Source organism: Platalea leucorodia, assembly GCF_965183815.1.
Source record: "Platalea leucorodia genome assembly, chromosome: Z".
Taxonomy (NCBI): Eukaryota; Metazoa; Chordata; class Aves; order Pelecaniformes; family Threskiornithidae; genus Platalea; species Platalea leucorodia.
The window spans coordinates 4,989,265-5,002,374 of NC_138858.1; the positions used below are offsets into that span (position 1 = coordinate 4,989,265).

The 13,110-nt window shown below is 42.1% G+C and overlaps 1 protein-coding gene across 6 annotated transcripts in view; it reads left to right on the forward strand.

Annotated features, from left to right (window-relative positions):
- The window catches only part of EPG5 (ectopic P-granules 5 autophagy tethering factor), a 77,728-nt gene that overhangs the window by 44,241 nt on the left and 20,377 nt on the right, over positions 1 to 13,110 (forward strand). For 5 of the 6 annotated variants that reach the window (XR_014230710.1, XR_014230711.1, XM_082336655.1 and 2 more), the window contains exons 36-43: positions 259 to 434; positions 1,160 to 1,345; positions 4,026 to 4,235; positions 4,371 to 4,515; positions 7,331 to 7,573; positions 8,416 to 8,635; positions 10,786 to 11,001; positions 11,906 to 12,020. Coding sequence is in view for 4 of the 6 variants with exons in the window: in XM_082336655.1 (XP_082192781.1) it covers positions 259 to 434; positions 1,160 to 1,345; positions 4,026 to 4,235; positions 4,371 to 4,515; positions 7,331 to 7,573; positions 8,416 to 8,635; positions 10,786 to 11,001; positions 11,906 to 12,020 (1,511 nt within the window). In the remaining 2 variants the exon portion in view is untranslated. Of the gene's footprint in view, positions 1 to 258; positions 435 to 1,159; positions 1,346 to 4,025; positions 4,236 to 4,370; positions 4,516 to 6,119; positions 6,268 to 7,330; positions 7,574 to 8,415; positions 8,636 to 10,785; positions 11,002 to 11,905; positions 12,021 to 13,110 lie in introns of those variants that run through there. The other variant, XM_082336656.1, reaches the window with a different exon arrangement.

Genomic DNA, 13,110 nt, shown 5'->3' on the forward strand with positions numbered 1-13,110 from the left:
GAAGGACTTCAGATTATTGTCCAGCAACCCTTCAAAAGATCGAGGAAACGCATGAAATCATAAGCTCCCTCACTTGTTGATTTGGAGGAAAAAAAAAAAATCTAAAAGCTTAAAGTGCAGATTTTTTTTCTTTGGCACAAGTATTTTGGTGTAACTTGCATTTATGGTTTTGCATCTTCAAAATTGGACTTTCTTCTGTAATCAAGCTTTCCCTGAATTTTTTTTTGTTGTTAATTCAACTATATCCTTTGAATCTAGACAAGCTGTTGCCAAGCCACCATGGGGCTCTCTGGTTACATCTAATGCACTACTGTGAATATTGTACAGCCCCCAAAATGCCTGAGTTTATTCTCTATACTTTCCATACTGAGTTCAGAAGGCTTCCATGGAAGGAAATGCATCCAGACCAGATGCTTATGGAAGAGTTCTTTAAAGTGAGTACACTGGCATCCTTTGAATTAAGTTCATAATCAGTGTTGCCCTTGAAAATAACTGGAGAGCTGGTGACAGTGCTTTAGCAAGTAAGCTTTTAAAATTGTAGTATTCACAGCTGCTCATTTTGTGATTGATTTTTGTGAAGGAGGGCTATGAAGTCTTATACAAAGTTGTGGGGAGCTGTAAAGCTGGCAGTCTTTGTAATCTGTTGTTGCTCTCTCTGAATGTCTCAATTATTACATATATATTTAGTATGTATTTAGTTAGAGTTAATATATTTTACTATTGCTGTGTTCTCACTTCGAAGTTGTCTGAGACAATGTAAACCTGTAGACAGGTGTGGAAATGCTCCAGGATTGACTGCTTATCTGTTTAGGGTGAGTTCTTCATGCAGTTCTGAACAGGCTCAGAGTTTCTTAGTTTCTCTTAGAGTGCAGAGAAATGGATCCAATCATGCAGCTAAGAGTTTGTAATAGATTATTTCTTTCTGGTTTGCAGTAGCTTGGTATTCTGTACTGGCTGTTTGAGAGGCTTGGAAAGTTATATGTGCCATTCTTCTGGTGGGGGGCAAAATGGTGGAGAAGCAGTGTCTGTCTGCTCCTCTGCCAATCTAAAATGCTGCTGTGGATTTGTGGTTGGCTAAGGAGTGGAAAAGTATGAGTGTATTTATCTTACATTGTTTTATGTACCTGTCTTTTTTTCCTCTCTTCTTTCTCCTTCCTAGATTGAAAGAGGCAGCCCCAAGAGTTGTTTCTTATTCTTGGGTTATGTTTTATGTGAAATAAACTGGGTCAGTGTCCTCTCTGATGCCTGGAATCCCAACCCTCATCCTCAGACTCACAACATGATTGTCTGTTTGCTGTACATGATGGTCCTGTTGGCAAAGGAGGAACAGCTTATAGGCAAAGAGGTAATTTTTGAAAAGGTTCATACCTGTCTGTCTTAGAAGAATAATAGTCCTCTGCTAGCAAGGACACAGCCTGTGACAACTTTCTGACTTCCAGAATTACTATCTCAGAAATGCCTAGGTAAAATATCCCAAACAATGTTCTAGAGACGGCCAAGGCTAAATCCTTATGTCGGGTATTTTGTATAACTTCTGTGAGAAAAGAAGAGCTGCTCTTTGTTTTAAGAAGCTTCTGTAGGTGCTGTCATTCAGTAGTGTTGTAAAGGGTAAGCAGATAAATACAGACAGTTTCCTGGAGTTACAAAATGACTCTCTGGGTTTTAGAAAGAACAAATATATATGTTAGTTTCATTAATATTTAAAAAAAAATTGGTTATGTAAAACTACCGTGCTGTTTTCATAGTTAAGGGTGGGATACTGCATGGTAGATCTTTCTTGTCTCTTAGGACAGCCCTTAATTAAAATGTCTGTTTCTTTTTCTCTTTCCTCGTTTTGGAGAGCCTTAGTTATAAGCCCATGCAAAGTAGAGGTAGTATTAGCAAGAATTTACATATAGCACATGTGCGTATATGTGTATATATATGCAATATTATATATAACTTAAGGTGAAGCTTTTTCTGACAGCCTGAGGTGTCTGGCGTCAGCCCACTTTGATTCAGGCAGTCTGCCCTGAGCCCAGGAGCAGCATTGACTGTGGTGGTGTTGGTTGTAGCACTTGTGGTGCTGTGAGAAGAACCGGTGGGCTCACTGAGTCACGTTTATGCTGTCACAGCCAGTCACGTAAATCTCTTCTGTGCCTTGCTTCTTTTTCTGAGTGGCAAACGTGAATGTACGGAGGGATGGTAAGGAATCATTCATTTATGAAAAGCTTATGCCTGGCTCTGTCTCTTACTGTGCATGTTCGTGATGTTTTCCAACCTGATCTTCAGTACTGGTCATGCTTCAAGTTGATTGTGTTGAGCACAACTCAGCAATGGGATTAGTCCCTGTGAGGTTAGGAGCAGCACTTGATCTGAGTGTAGCGGGTTTTTTTTTCGTAGCTGTCTAAAAAGAAAATATTTATTTGCCTGCTTGAACATGTTTTCTCAGGAGTTATAAATAACTATTGTTCAGTCCTTACTCAGAACTGCTTTTGCAAACATTTATTTCTTACTATAAAATGGTCCCCTTCTAAATCCATGTGATGTGATGACAAGTCACAGTGATGTAGCAACATCTTGAAGACCAGATATATCTCTAAGAAGCTTCTCACTGTCTGCTTCTGATGAATTACTGGGGTCAGATTACTTTATCTGTTGAATCTTAGTTGAGTTTTCTTGTTCCCTTGCTCTGAAGGGGGATTTGATCATCTTTGATTTCTCAGCACTTGTCCCATTTATGGTTGCATTCCAGTATTTCCTGAATTGTTGGAATAGGGAAGAGAAACACTGGGTGTTAGAATGAACTTTCCAAACCCTGCTTTTGCTAAGAGCTCTGTGTGAGTAAATTTAACACAGTCTGATTCAGTCCATTGCTTCTGGAGGACCCTTCCAGAGGGGGTGGGTAACTTTCAAGAAGTCCCATTTCACATCTGCCAGCTTTCTCCCACTTTCAGCGCCTTCTGTTTTCCATTTCCTCTGAGGCATTATGAGATGCTGTGTCAAGATGTCACCAGCAGCCTTTGATCAAAATTGTATTCCAGCGTAGGAAAATTACCAGAGTTCACGTGCTTTGACCTGAATGTATTTCCTTATTGGAAGCTTGAGAAGCTTCTGATAAAGATACCTGTTTGTACGTTGTATGAGTCAGCCTCAGGAATTCCCTCCTAGCCTCCAGCACTGATCTGCTGTCACTTGGTTTTTACCTCCCAGAACGCTCCTGTGACACCTTGACCTAAATCTCAAAGTTTCTTAACCCTATGTTCCAGTGCGTGAGCAACTTGAGAAGTACTTGATGTACCAGTGTCACATTCTTGTTGATGTGGTCTAATTAGGGTTAGTTCTGGATTCTTAAAGTCTTTAGGTTGTGTTGTCCATCAACACAATTCCAGTATTTGTTCATTCTATCACATTTAGAAATTGCAGATGTATATGAACCTGTGAGAGGAGGATGGCGGTAGCTGAGCCTAGATGCTCTGCTGCTTGTAGACAGAGAGACTTTTCTATCTGCATACTTGCGCTGCCTGTGTGAGTTGTGGACGCTATAGACTGCTGTACTGTTTGGGATGGTATTTATGAGAATAAACACTTGAGGAGTCCCCCAGGTTAGTGGATGATTCAGTGAATGGAAAATTGAGGGACCCGGCTTCTGTCCCTGTTTCTACTGTGAACTTAGATTAAGTTTTTTTAAAAATAATTTTTAATGCTTTTTTAAACCTCTACTGAAGTTACTTTACCTTATAGGGTCTCCATTTCTTTCTAGCTGTCTTTACATGTTGACATGTCAAATTTTAACGTCTCTCACTGACTTTTGTCCTCGGTTAGAGCTGCTGCAGCAGCCTGAGTACTGTTAGGGGAATGCTAGAGGTGACATATATTTGTTGGCTTGCTGCTTGAATGAGGAGTGGCCATCTATTTCTTTGAGGTTTCTGCTCCATCTCCTTCGAATTTTGGAGTCTGGGCTTCCTTCCAATATTGAGTACTGTGAATATTAATTTAAAACAGCAAAGAAAGTGGAGCTTAGACTGATGTCTTTAAATCTTCAGGAATCGCCACTCATAAATCTTCTTGGACAGACCAGCTCCCTTCCTTGGCAGCTTGTGGGCATTTCATCTTATCAAAGCATCATCAGCTACTGCAACAGTCACTACCCTCCCTCTGTCATCCTTGCTAAGGATGCTGCAGCTGAACTGATAGTGAAGCTCCTGAAAATCTCAGCAGGCTTTGGTGCTTCTTCGGATAGTCACATCCACCTTGTAAGTTGAACTGGTTTTGCAGTGTCTTTGAGCTGTTCTTGTAGTTTGCAATGTTCTGCTTTTCGTTATTATGGAGTGTGAAAGAGTTCTAGGCATCATTTTTTTTTCCTAATTGATTTTAATTTTGATTAACAGGATGCAACACTGAAGTGCCGAGCATATATTCGCCAGGTGGTTCAGTTTCTCAGCACCTTAGAACAAAGTGGAAAGATTACTCTTGCAGTTTTGGAACAAGAAATGTCCAAGTTGCTAGATGATGTAGTCATCTTTAATCCTCCAGGTTTGTGTTAAAGATAGTAACTTTAAAGTTGTCAAGCAAATAACTTTAAAGCTGTCAAGATCCTTTATTGTACTGCATGGATTTTTTTGAACATCTGTGACTATGTAATTACTTGCATTACTATAACGTCTCCCTTATGGGCAGCAGGGCATGTTGCTTTGCTGTGTATATATAGGTGGTATATTAGCACAAAATAAAAATATGGACGTTACCCTGTAGAGCTGTCAAGAGTGAGAGAACCAACAAAAAACAGGGGTTATGTTGTGAGTAAAACTGACTGATATACAGGAACTTGAGGGATTCTTTTCTTAGTTGTCTAGTTTTTTAATCTTTTCTTTATTTTATTTGGCATTTGCATCTTTTTTAAAAGGAAGGATGACACAAATACACTTTCTTGGTCCTGAGTGTTCTAAGAAAGGGTTCTAAACTGTTGTACGATTGGGAAAACTGACTATATTGAAGTAGGGGAATTACATTGATGTACAGTAGTAGTATGCTGTGTCCTCACCTACAGCATTTTTATTGATCTCAGTTTTAGTACTAGTACCATCCTGAGCTTCCTCTGTCAAACTAAAACTTCAAGTGAAGTCATTTGTCTCGCTGTACTACACAGAAATACTTGTCAGGAGTCATGTCTCTCCCTGTCCATGACCCACACAGGTGTGCTAGCAAGAGTGAACAGAAAGTGTCTGAAAATCTGTGGGAGTGACGACTGTCTCTCAGTACTTGTATTGCTACTTGGGGAAGCTCTGTAGGACAGCCCTGTAGTCAGTACAACTTTTTGTGACTTGAAGAGAAGTGAAGGCTTGCCCGTTACTGCTGACTGTCCTTGGAGCTGATAAATTTTGGAGGAGACAGGAGCTCCAATATAAGAGGAGCATCTCTCTCGTGAACCCCTGTGCATGCTTGTATGTGTTGAAGGGCTGAAAGAGAGGATGCTCCATGGTGTAGTCGTGGTTTAACCCCAGCCAGCAACTAAGCACCACGCAGCCGCTCTCTCACTCCTCCCCCGTGGGATGGGGGAGAGAATCAGAAGAGCAAAAGTCAGAAAAGTCATGGGTTGAGATAAAGAAAGTTTAATGGGTAAAGCAAAAGTCGCATGTGCAAGCAAAGCAAAGCAAGGAATTCATTCACTCCTTCCCATCAGCAGGCAGGTGTTCAGCCGTCCCCAGGAAAGCAGGGCTCCATCATGCGTAACGGTTACTTGGGAAGACAAATGCCATCACTCCGAACGTCCCCCCCTTCCTTCTTCTTCCCCCAGTTTATCCCAGCTTCTTGTGCACTGGGCAGAGCATGGGAAGCTGACAATTCCTTGACCAGTGTAAGCACTACTCAGCAACAACCAAAACATCAGTGTGTTATCAACATTATTCTCATACTAAACCCAAAACACGGCACTATACCAGCTACTAAGAAGAAAATTAACTCTATCCCAGCTGAAACCAGGACAGGTGCTCAACCAGGCTGTGGAGAGCAGGAGGATCACTGATGCAGAGTGGCAGGAAAGGGTTGGTGTATCAGATTTAGCTTCTCTGTGAGGTTTGGAGGGGGCTGGTGGAGGCTTTTGGAAGAGCCTCTGGGGCAGCACCTTTTGTTGACAACAGCTGGAGAGGAGAAAGCTGTAATTCTCGCATGGGCACTGCGCCAGGACTTGTCCCAGGGGATCTGGTGGGCCCAGGTGTCTGGTGGTGATCCCGCTCGGTCATCTGCAGCCTGTGAAGTGGGATTTGGCTGTAAAACTTGTGACCTTAGGTAAGTCAGTTAACCTGGTGTTGTCTTTCTCGTTTGGTCTGTGATAAGATGTTTACCTTACTGAAGAGCTGTGCCATGACAGATGACTTTTGGGGCTTTTTTTTTTTTTTTTTTTTTTTTTTCTTAGGAGGTGGATGATAAAAGCAGACTAGCTTAGTTTGTAAGGGACCTCTGGAGGCCTGTAGTCCAACCTACACCTCAAACCAGGGCTAGCTTCAAAGTTAAATCAGGTTATTCAGGGCTTTGGGCAATGAGCTTCCAAACGATCTGCAAGCATGGAGGTTTCAGCCTCTTTGGGCTATGTTTTTCCAGTGATTAATCTGTCTTTGTGCACTACTTTTTTTCATAGCCAATTGAAACTTTTCCTTCTACAATGCCTAATATTGCTTGACAATTTTCTTCTGTAACAACGGTGGCTTTTTTTCATCAATATGCACAAAGTTCTACTCTGTAGTTAGAGTTTTAAGAGCCAAGTGCAAGAAATGTTTGTGCTTCAAGGGTACTGTTACAGGTGGCCCATGATAACGTGTTCAGGCAATGCCAAGAGATGGTTTCAGAAAAAATATTCTGGGGTTGAACACTGGGATTAGCAGGAAGTCTAGAATCCTGGAAATGCATGAGGAGATTGCAATGTTTCAAGGCTCATCTCGGTCATGTTGCAGATTGAGTTGTCTAAAATCTTGGTTCTTTCACTCTAAGCTGTACTTTAAACTGTGTTTTAATATCCAGGTTTTCTTGGAGATTGTAAACGTGCTTTATCATTCAATTTATTTGCACTGTAGTTATGGTAAAAGACCCTAGGTGAAAGATGGGCTCCAGTGTACTTTGCTGTACAGTCTGATCTGCTGTCTCTCTGTTTAATGAATGATGAACTATTTCATCAAGGGAAGAGACTGCGAGGAACAGGGTGTCTCACTGCAGTTTCACAAGTACAGACAAGGAACTGAGGCGTGTAATGAGCAAGAGGCTTTTCCCAGTATCTCCAGAAAGGGTTCAGTGGTGAAGTTGAATTTGGGTTCTAGTGTCTATTTACTGACATGTTACTCTTATTTCTGACTTTCAGATATGGATCTGCAAACACGTCATATGGCCCTCAGCAGTCTTTTTGCAGAAACGCTGATGATGATGAACAATTCTAGCGTTACAACAGCTGAGTCGCTACGGGGGAGCTTACGAAAGTGGATTGACAGCAAAGTGCATGGGTTGCTAGCAATGCCCCTTCTCACAGCAGCGTGTCAGAGCCTGGCCTCTGTGCGACACATGGCAGAGACGACAGAAGCCTGTATCACTGCTTACTTCAATGAAGGTAGGAGCCTGTCTTCTTCTGCTGTTTGTCTCAAAAACTTTGCTCAGTCTTGGATGCCCATTACATACAAATCATCTGGAATCCTTACAGCTTCACGCTGCCCGGTACTGGAACTGGGTTTTAACCTGGTTTCCGTAATCAGAGCCTTTCTTCGTATCTGATGGCTCCCAACTGTCACACGTATGTATGCGGTAGTAACTAGATGTAGAAAAGTTAGGCAATTGTGGTTTGAGTTTTTCAACTGCTCTAATTGTGTTTTTTCTTAAGAACTATACCTCTCTCTGTGAAAACTGATTTGCTCTGTGTAATGGTTGCCATTTTTCCAGCTAAAGAGGAGGACTTTTTAAAAAAAAAAGAATCATCCCAAGAGAATAAAACACGTATTTGTCCCCTCCTCGGGTGTTCTGTAGGCTAATTCAAGAAAAAAATGCTCTTGATGGGTAAAACTGAAATTCTGTGGTGTGGGGTTTTTTTGGTGTGTTTTTTTTTCTTTCTGTTTACATAATCCTTGTGGAACTACATTTTATTTCATCCACATTGTGTGATCAGATTTCAGAACACCTGAAGGAAATATTTAAAATTCCATTGCTAAAATTTTCAAATTTAATCCTGACTGAATGCTGGGAAAATATCTCATCGACCTCAAGGAGGTGCCCTATGATAGTGGAGTTTTTCTCTTCTCTCCATCAGAGTTGCATGACAAACTGATTACCTGGAAAACAGCTAAACCAGCCCAAATTCTGTAACTTGTAGGAACACAGTGAAGTAGTTCTAGTTCTTGGGATTTACTAAGTGCTGCTTTCTCACACATTCTTGTTCTGTCCTTTTTGTTTTCTTTATAGATGGTCCTCACCACCAGGAGTTAGGCTGGGGCCCTATACTTGCCTCCCTCCAAGTTCCTGAGCTAACCATGGAAGAATTCCTGCAGGAGTGTCTGTCTTTAGGAAGCTACTTGACCCTGTATGTCTACCTGCTGCAATGCCTAAATACTAACCAAACCCTTACCAATGAAATGAAGATCCTGCTAACCATCAGCAAATGGCTGGAGCAAGTGTACCCAAGGTACAAAACTTAAGGCTTCTGACTATGTCTTGACTTTTAAATAAGGCTGTAGTTGCATAGCTGGTATAATTAGGTGGCCAGGTTAGTTAGGTTAACTTTACCAGGCTGCTGGATGAAATGGCCGGTCCTTCTATATCTGCTGTTATGGAGTCTGCCCAACCCCAGTGCCAACACTAATAGTTGTTGTGGTTAAACAGAAGAGGGAATTTTATTTATTTCAACACTTCTGGTGCAGTTTTGGTCAGTTTTCAGTCAGAGAAGCTGGAAACCTGCCTGGTGGAAAAAGACCTGGAGATGCTGGTTGACAGCCGCCTGAATATGCGCTGGCAGTGTGCCCAGGTGGCCAAGAGGGCCAATGGCGTGGCCAGCAGGAGCAGGGAGGTGATGGTGCCCCTGCGCTGGGCACTGGTGAGGCCGCCCCTCGAATGCTGTGCTCAGCGCTGGGCCCCGCACCCCAAGGCGGCCATGGAGGGGCTGGAGCGTGGCCAGAGCAGGGCAGCGAGGCTGGGGCAGGGGCTGGAGCACAAGGCTGGGGAGGAGCGGCTGGGGGAGCTGGGGGGGCTCAGCCTGGAGAAGAGGAGGCTGAGGGGAGCCCTCATCGCTCTCTGCAACGGCCTGAAAGGAGGCTGGAGCCGGGGGGGTCGGTCTCTGCTCCCCAGGAACAAGCGCTGGGACGAGAGGGAACGGCCTCAAGCTGCGCCAGGGCAGGTTTGGGTTGGGTATTAGGAAAAACTTCTTCACCGAGAGGGTGGTCAAGCATTGGACCAGGCTGCCCAGGGCAGGGACTGAGTCCCCATCCCTGGAGGTATTTAAAAGGCGGGGAGATGTGGTGCTTAGGGACGTGGTTTAGTGGTGGGCTTGGCAGTGCTGGGTTAACGGTTGGACTCGATGATCTTAAGGCTCTTTTCCAACCTAAACGATTCTATGATTCTATGACTTCAATGGCAGCCTGGATTTGTGCTCAGTTCAAATTGCTTTAAGGAAACCCTACATCACTGTGGGTTCCACTTTCCAGAATGTCCACTAGGTGGGATGAGTTATGTGCTAAATATTCAGTTTGACATTCCTGAGACCTGGTGTTCAAAGCTGCTCAGTGGTGACTGTCAGCATCTCTGAACCAAATCTGAACCCAGTGGATCTGGTGGGGTGCCCAGAGATAGCGGCCTCTGTTGCTGTAAAACAACTTATTAGATAACAGGGTTCTGGTGGGAAAGGATGGATACCTTTAGGGTTAAAATGATAATACTTTGTACTTAAAGTATGTAACAACCGTATTTATAGTTGCTGCCAGAATTGCCAGAATTTAGCAATCATGGTGAATGTTTTTCCATATGTTCGTATTTGCTGTGAAAGAACATTTTGGGTAAATGTAAGTTCCCACTGCTTCTTGAAATTCAAATAATACTTTCACTTTTGTAGGTACCATAGCAATTTGATTGCCAAAGTGTGAAGGAGACAGCAAAGCCACCATACACAGCAAATTAAACCTTGCTCTAAACATCAAAGCTGGGGGTGCCTGGGATGGGAAATGGCTGGGCAGGGTAACATGAGGATAGTCTCATGCAGGAAACTCGTGCTGATGCTTTATGTGGAAAATCTGAGCTTGTTAACTTAAACTGCAAACTGTTGGGGGAAAGATTAAAAATATCATAGGGGGAACTTCACTTTGTGCTTTGCTCAACAAAAAGCTTCAGTGTTCATATTAAAAGTCTAAATTGTTGTGGAAACAACAGCTAGTGCTTCCTAAAGTGTTTTATTGGTAAGTAAAGAAAAAAAAGAGTGGAGTTACAGCTTCTTTCCTTTTATACCAGGTTTTAGACAAGTTTAAATCCAGTTATGGCTGCAATATAATTTATTCTCAGTTGTAAAGCTTAAAAGGAAGCATTGTTCTTTGTCCTCTAACAGGCCCTTAAAACCTGCTAGCTGATGTCTGCATCAAATCCATAACAACAGCAGTTACAGCAGTGTAATAACTAGCGGGGTAGTATAGTTATGCTGCCCTCATATAGTAAGATTAGCTGTTGTTAATTAACCATCTGAATTCTTCACGGGCTTAATGGAGAGATACAAACTTCTTAACCTATGCATCTGACTTTTTTTTTTTTAATTTATATTTTGTTTTGTTTTTATTCTTTAAATCTTACCTAAAGCTCAGCAAAGGAAGAGGCAAAGCTGTTTCTTTGGTGGCATAAAGCCATGCAGTTATCCTTGATTCAGATGGAGCAAGATGACACCATTCTGATCGAATCTGTCATTCGGACACTGCTGTCAATCCAGGGCAGGCAGAGTCAGCTGGCTGAGGAGAGACTGACTTCTGGAATACTTGGTGCTATTGGGCTAGGCAGGAGGTCTCCTTTGTCACCCAGGTAAGGATTGAAGGTACAGTGAATTAGTTCATTTAATGAGAGTTGTCATGTTAAAAAAGCTGCAGCCTGGATCCGGACTGCACAGTGCAATGTCAAAAGATGTTCTGAATTCGTGCTGCTCCTAAATCTATAAATTTGCTGGGGCCTATCACATTAAAAATGCAGTTGTGATTCTGGCTTAATGTTCATCTCCAGCAAAGCTGGTAGGGAGACTGTTCGTTAGAGGAAGATACTTTCACCTGGTCTGTAGAAGACTCTTCCAGTTGACCTCACAAGAATTTTGTATGATCACATGCACATTGCCTTTTCCATCTTAACCTTGAGATGTTGGAAATGTTAAGAAAAACTCAAAGAAATGTGTGCTTGCTTATTATTCACTTTACCCTCTAAAGAGAGACACCAGGTTTGGTTGTTAGGTATTAAAATCAAGTTCACTATGGAAAGAATGCCAAGAAAAAATATGTGAATGTTTGTGGAACAGCAATTCAACACAGTACCTAAACATAAGTGTATGTTTATAAAGACCACCTGGGATGCAATCCTGTTGAAATTGTTCTGAAATCTTAGTCTCTTTCAACTCATCCGTTGATTTGGCTGATGTGGATGTTTCAAAGGCTGTGAAATGGAGGAGTATTTCATATGTTGCCTCAAGGCTGCAGCTAACCTTGGAATAGATGTAACATTTCATATGTATGGTATTATCTTATCCTCTAGTATGTATGATATACTATTATGTATATATTAAAGTGATTTTTTTTTTTAATGCATTGAAAAAGTCCTGTAAAGCCTTTACTATGTTCCTCATGCAAGAGAGATCTCACAGGATAGCACTTCTAGTTTATCTGCTGTTGAGGACTTGCAAATTTGATACCACCATCTCTCTCTGTGCTTTTCCCTATGCAAGGTTTCGGGTGGTTGCCCGCAGCTTGTCTGCCTTCCTCTTGGTGCAGATTCCCGCAGAGAGTCAAGTCCGCCTGAAAGCAGGGGCAGAGCCAAAGCTGTCGCAGAAGGCCCAGCAGGTAGCGTGTGCCAGTTGCTGGCTTCTTGACATGCCGTCTTTGCGTCCCTGCTTAGTTTGTGGGCTGAGGCTTATAAAAGCCACTGCAAGCATTGCTTCAAGCTAAATCCTACTCTCAACTTGTTGATTTTGTTTGGCGCTGAATGCCCTCAATCTTTTTTTGCTACTGCTTTACGCCCGGCTCTAAATTCCAAATTTCAGAAATATCTTGTTGCTCTCATTTGTCTTCTCAGGCAAGGGGTTGTATCAAAAACTTGTGTACTATTTTGCTATACATCAAAACACCATCTTGGAATTTTCCAGAGACAAGGCCAGGTGCAGCATAGGCCAGGTGATGATGTGAGTTTGCTGAGCTCTGATAGCAGGACTGTGTCTGAGCCCTAACTTAAAGTGATCCTAGGTAAAACTGTTCATACAGCATTCTGTATTAATGTGCAGGCATCAGTTTCTAATCTTATACACTGAAAAGGTGCAGGTGAACTTACGTCTGTAAACCCTGAGTTCAGAATCTTTGGAACATAACAGGTAGAAGGAATTTAAAACAAACAGGAAAAAACAATGCTGCAGTGACTGCCCTGCTTTTCAGTGATAAAGCAGGACTACATTTACACTAACATTTGCTTATGTGAGATCAAGGCTTAAAAGCCCTATGACAAATAAACGTTCCTTCTTTGGCGTGTGCACTGACCACGTTATTGTTTCAGTAAGTGCATGAGAAGAGGAAGGAGGAGTTGGTTAGAAACCCAAGCAAAGTAACTTACTTGGTACAACTTGTTTCTCTTATCTAAGAAGTGAATGAAACTTGTTCAGACATACTTCTATCATTTGCCCTGGCTGGTACTGTCAGCGTAGGCTCTTTTACATGTAATTTCTACCTTGACATTGTCTCTGTAATATTATTAATGGGAGCAAAATAATACTTTTATGAAAGTTCATAAGAACAACCTGAAATTAATAGTTAAGTGTTTTGTAGTTTGGTGTAATTTCCTTGAAGCCATGTCTTGGGTTCATGAAGTAAATATTTGACAGTATTTGGGTTACAGAATGCTCGTAAACCTTGATAGAACAGTTGTTGTGTTGATGTTGGGGAG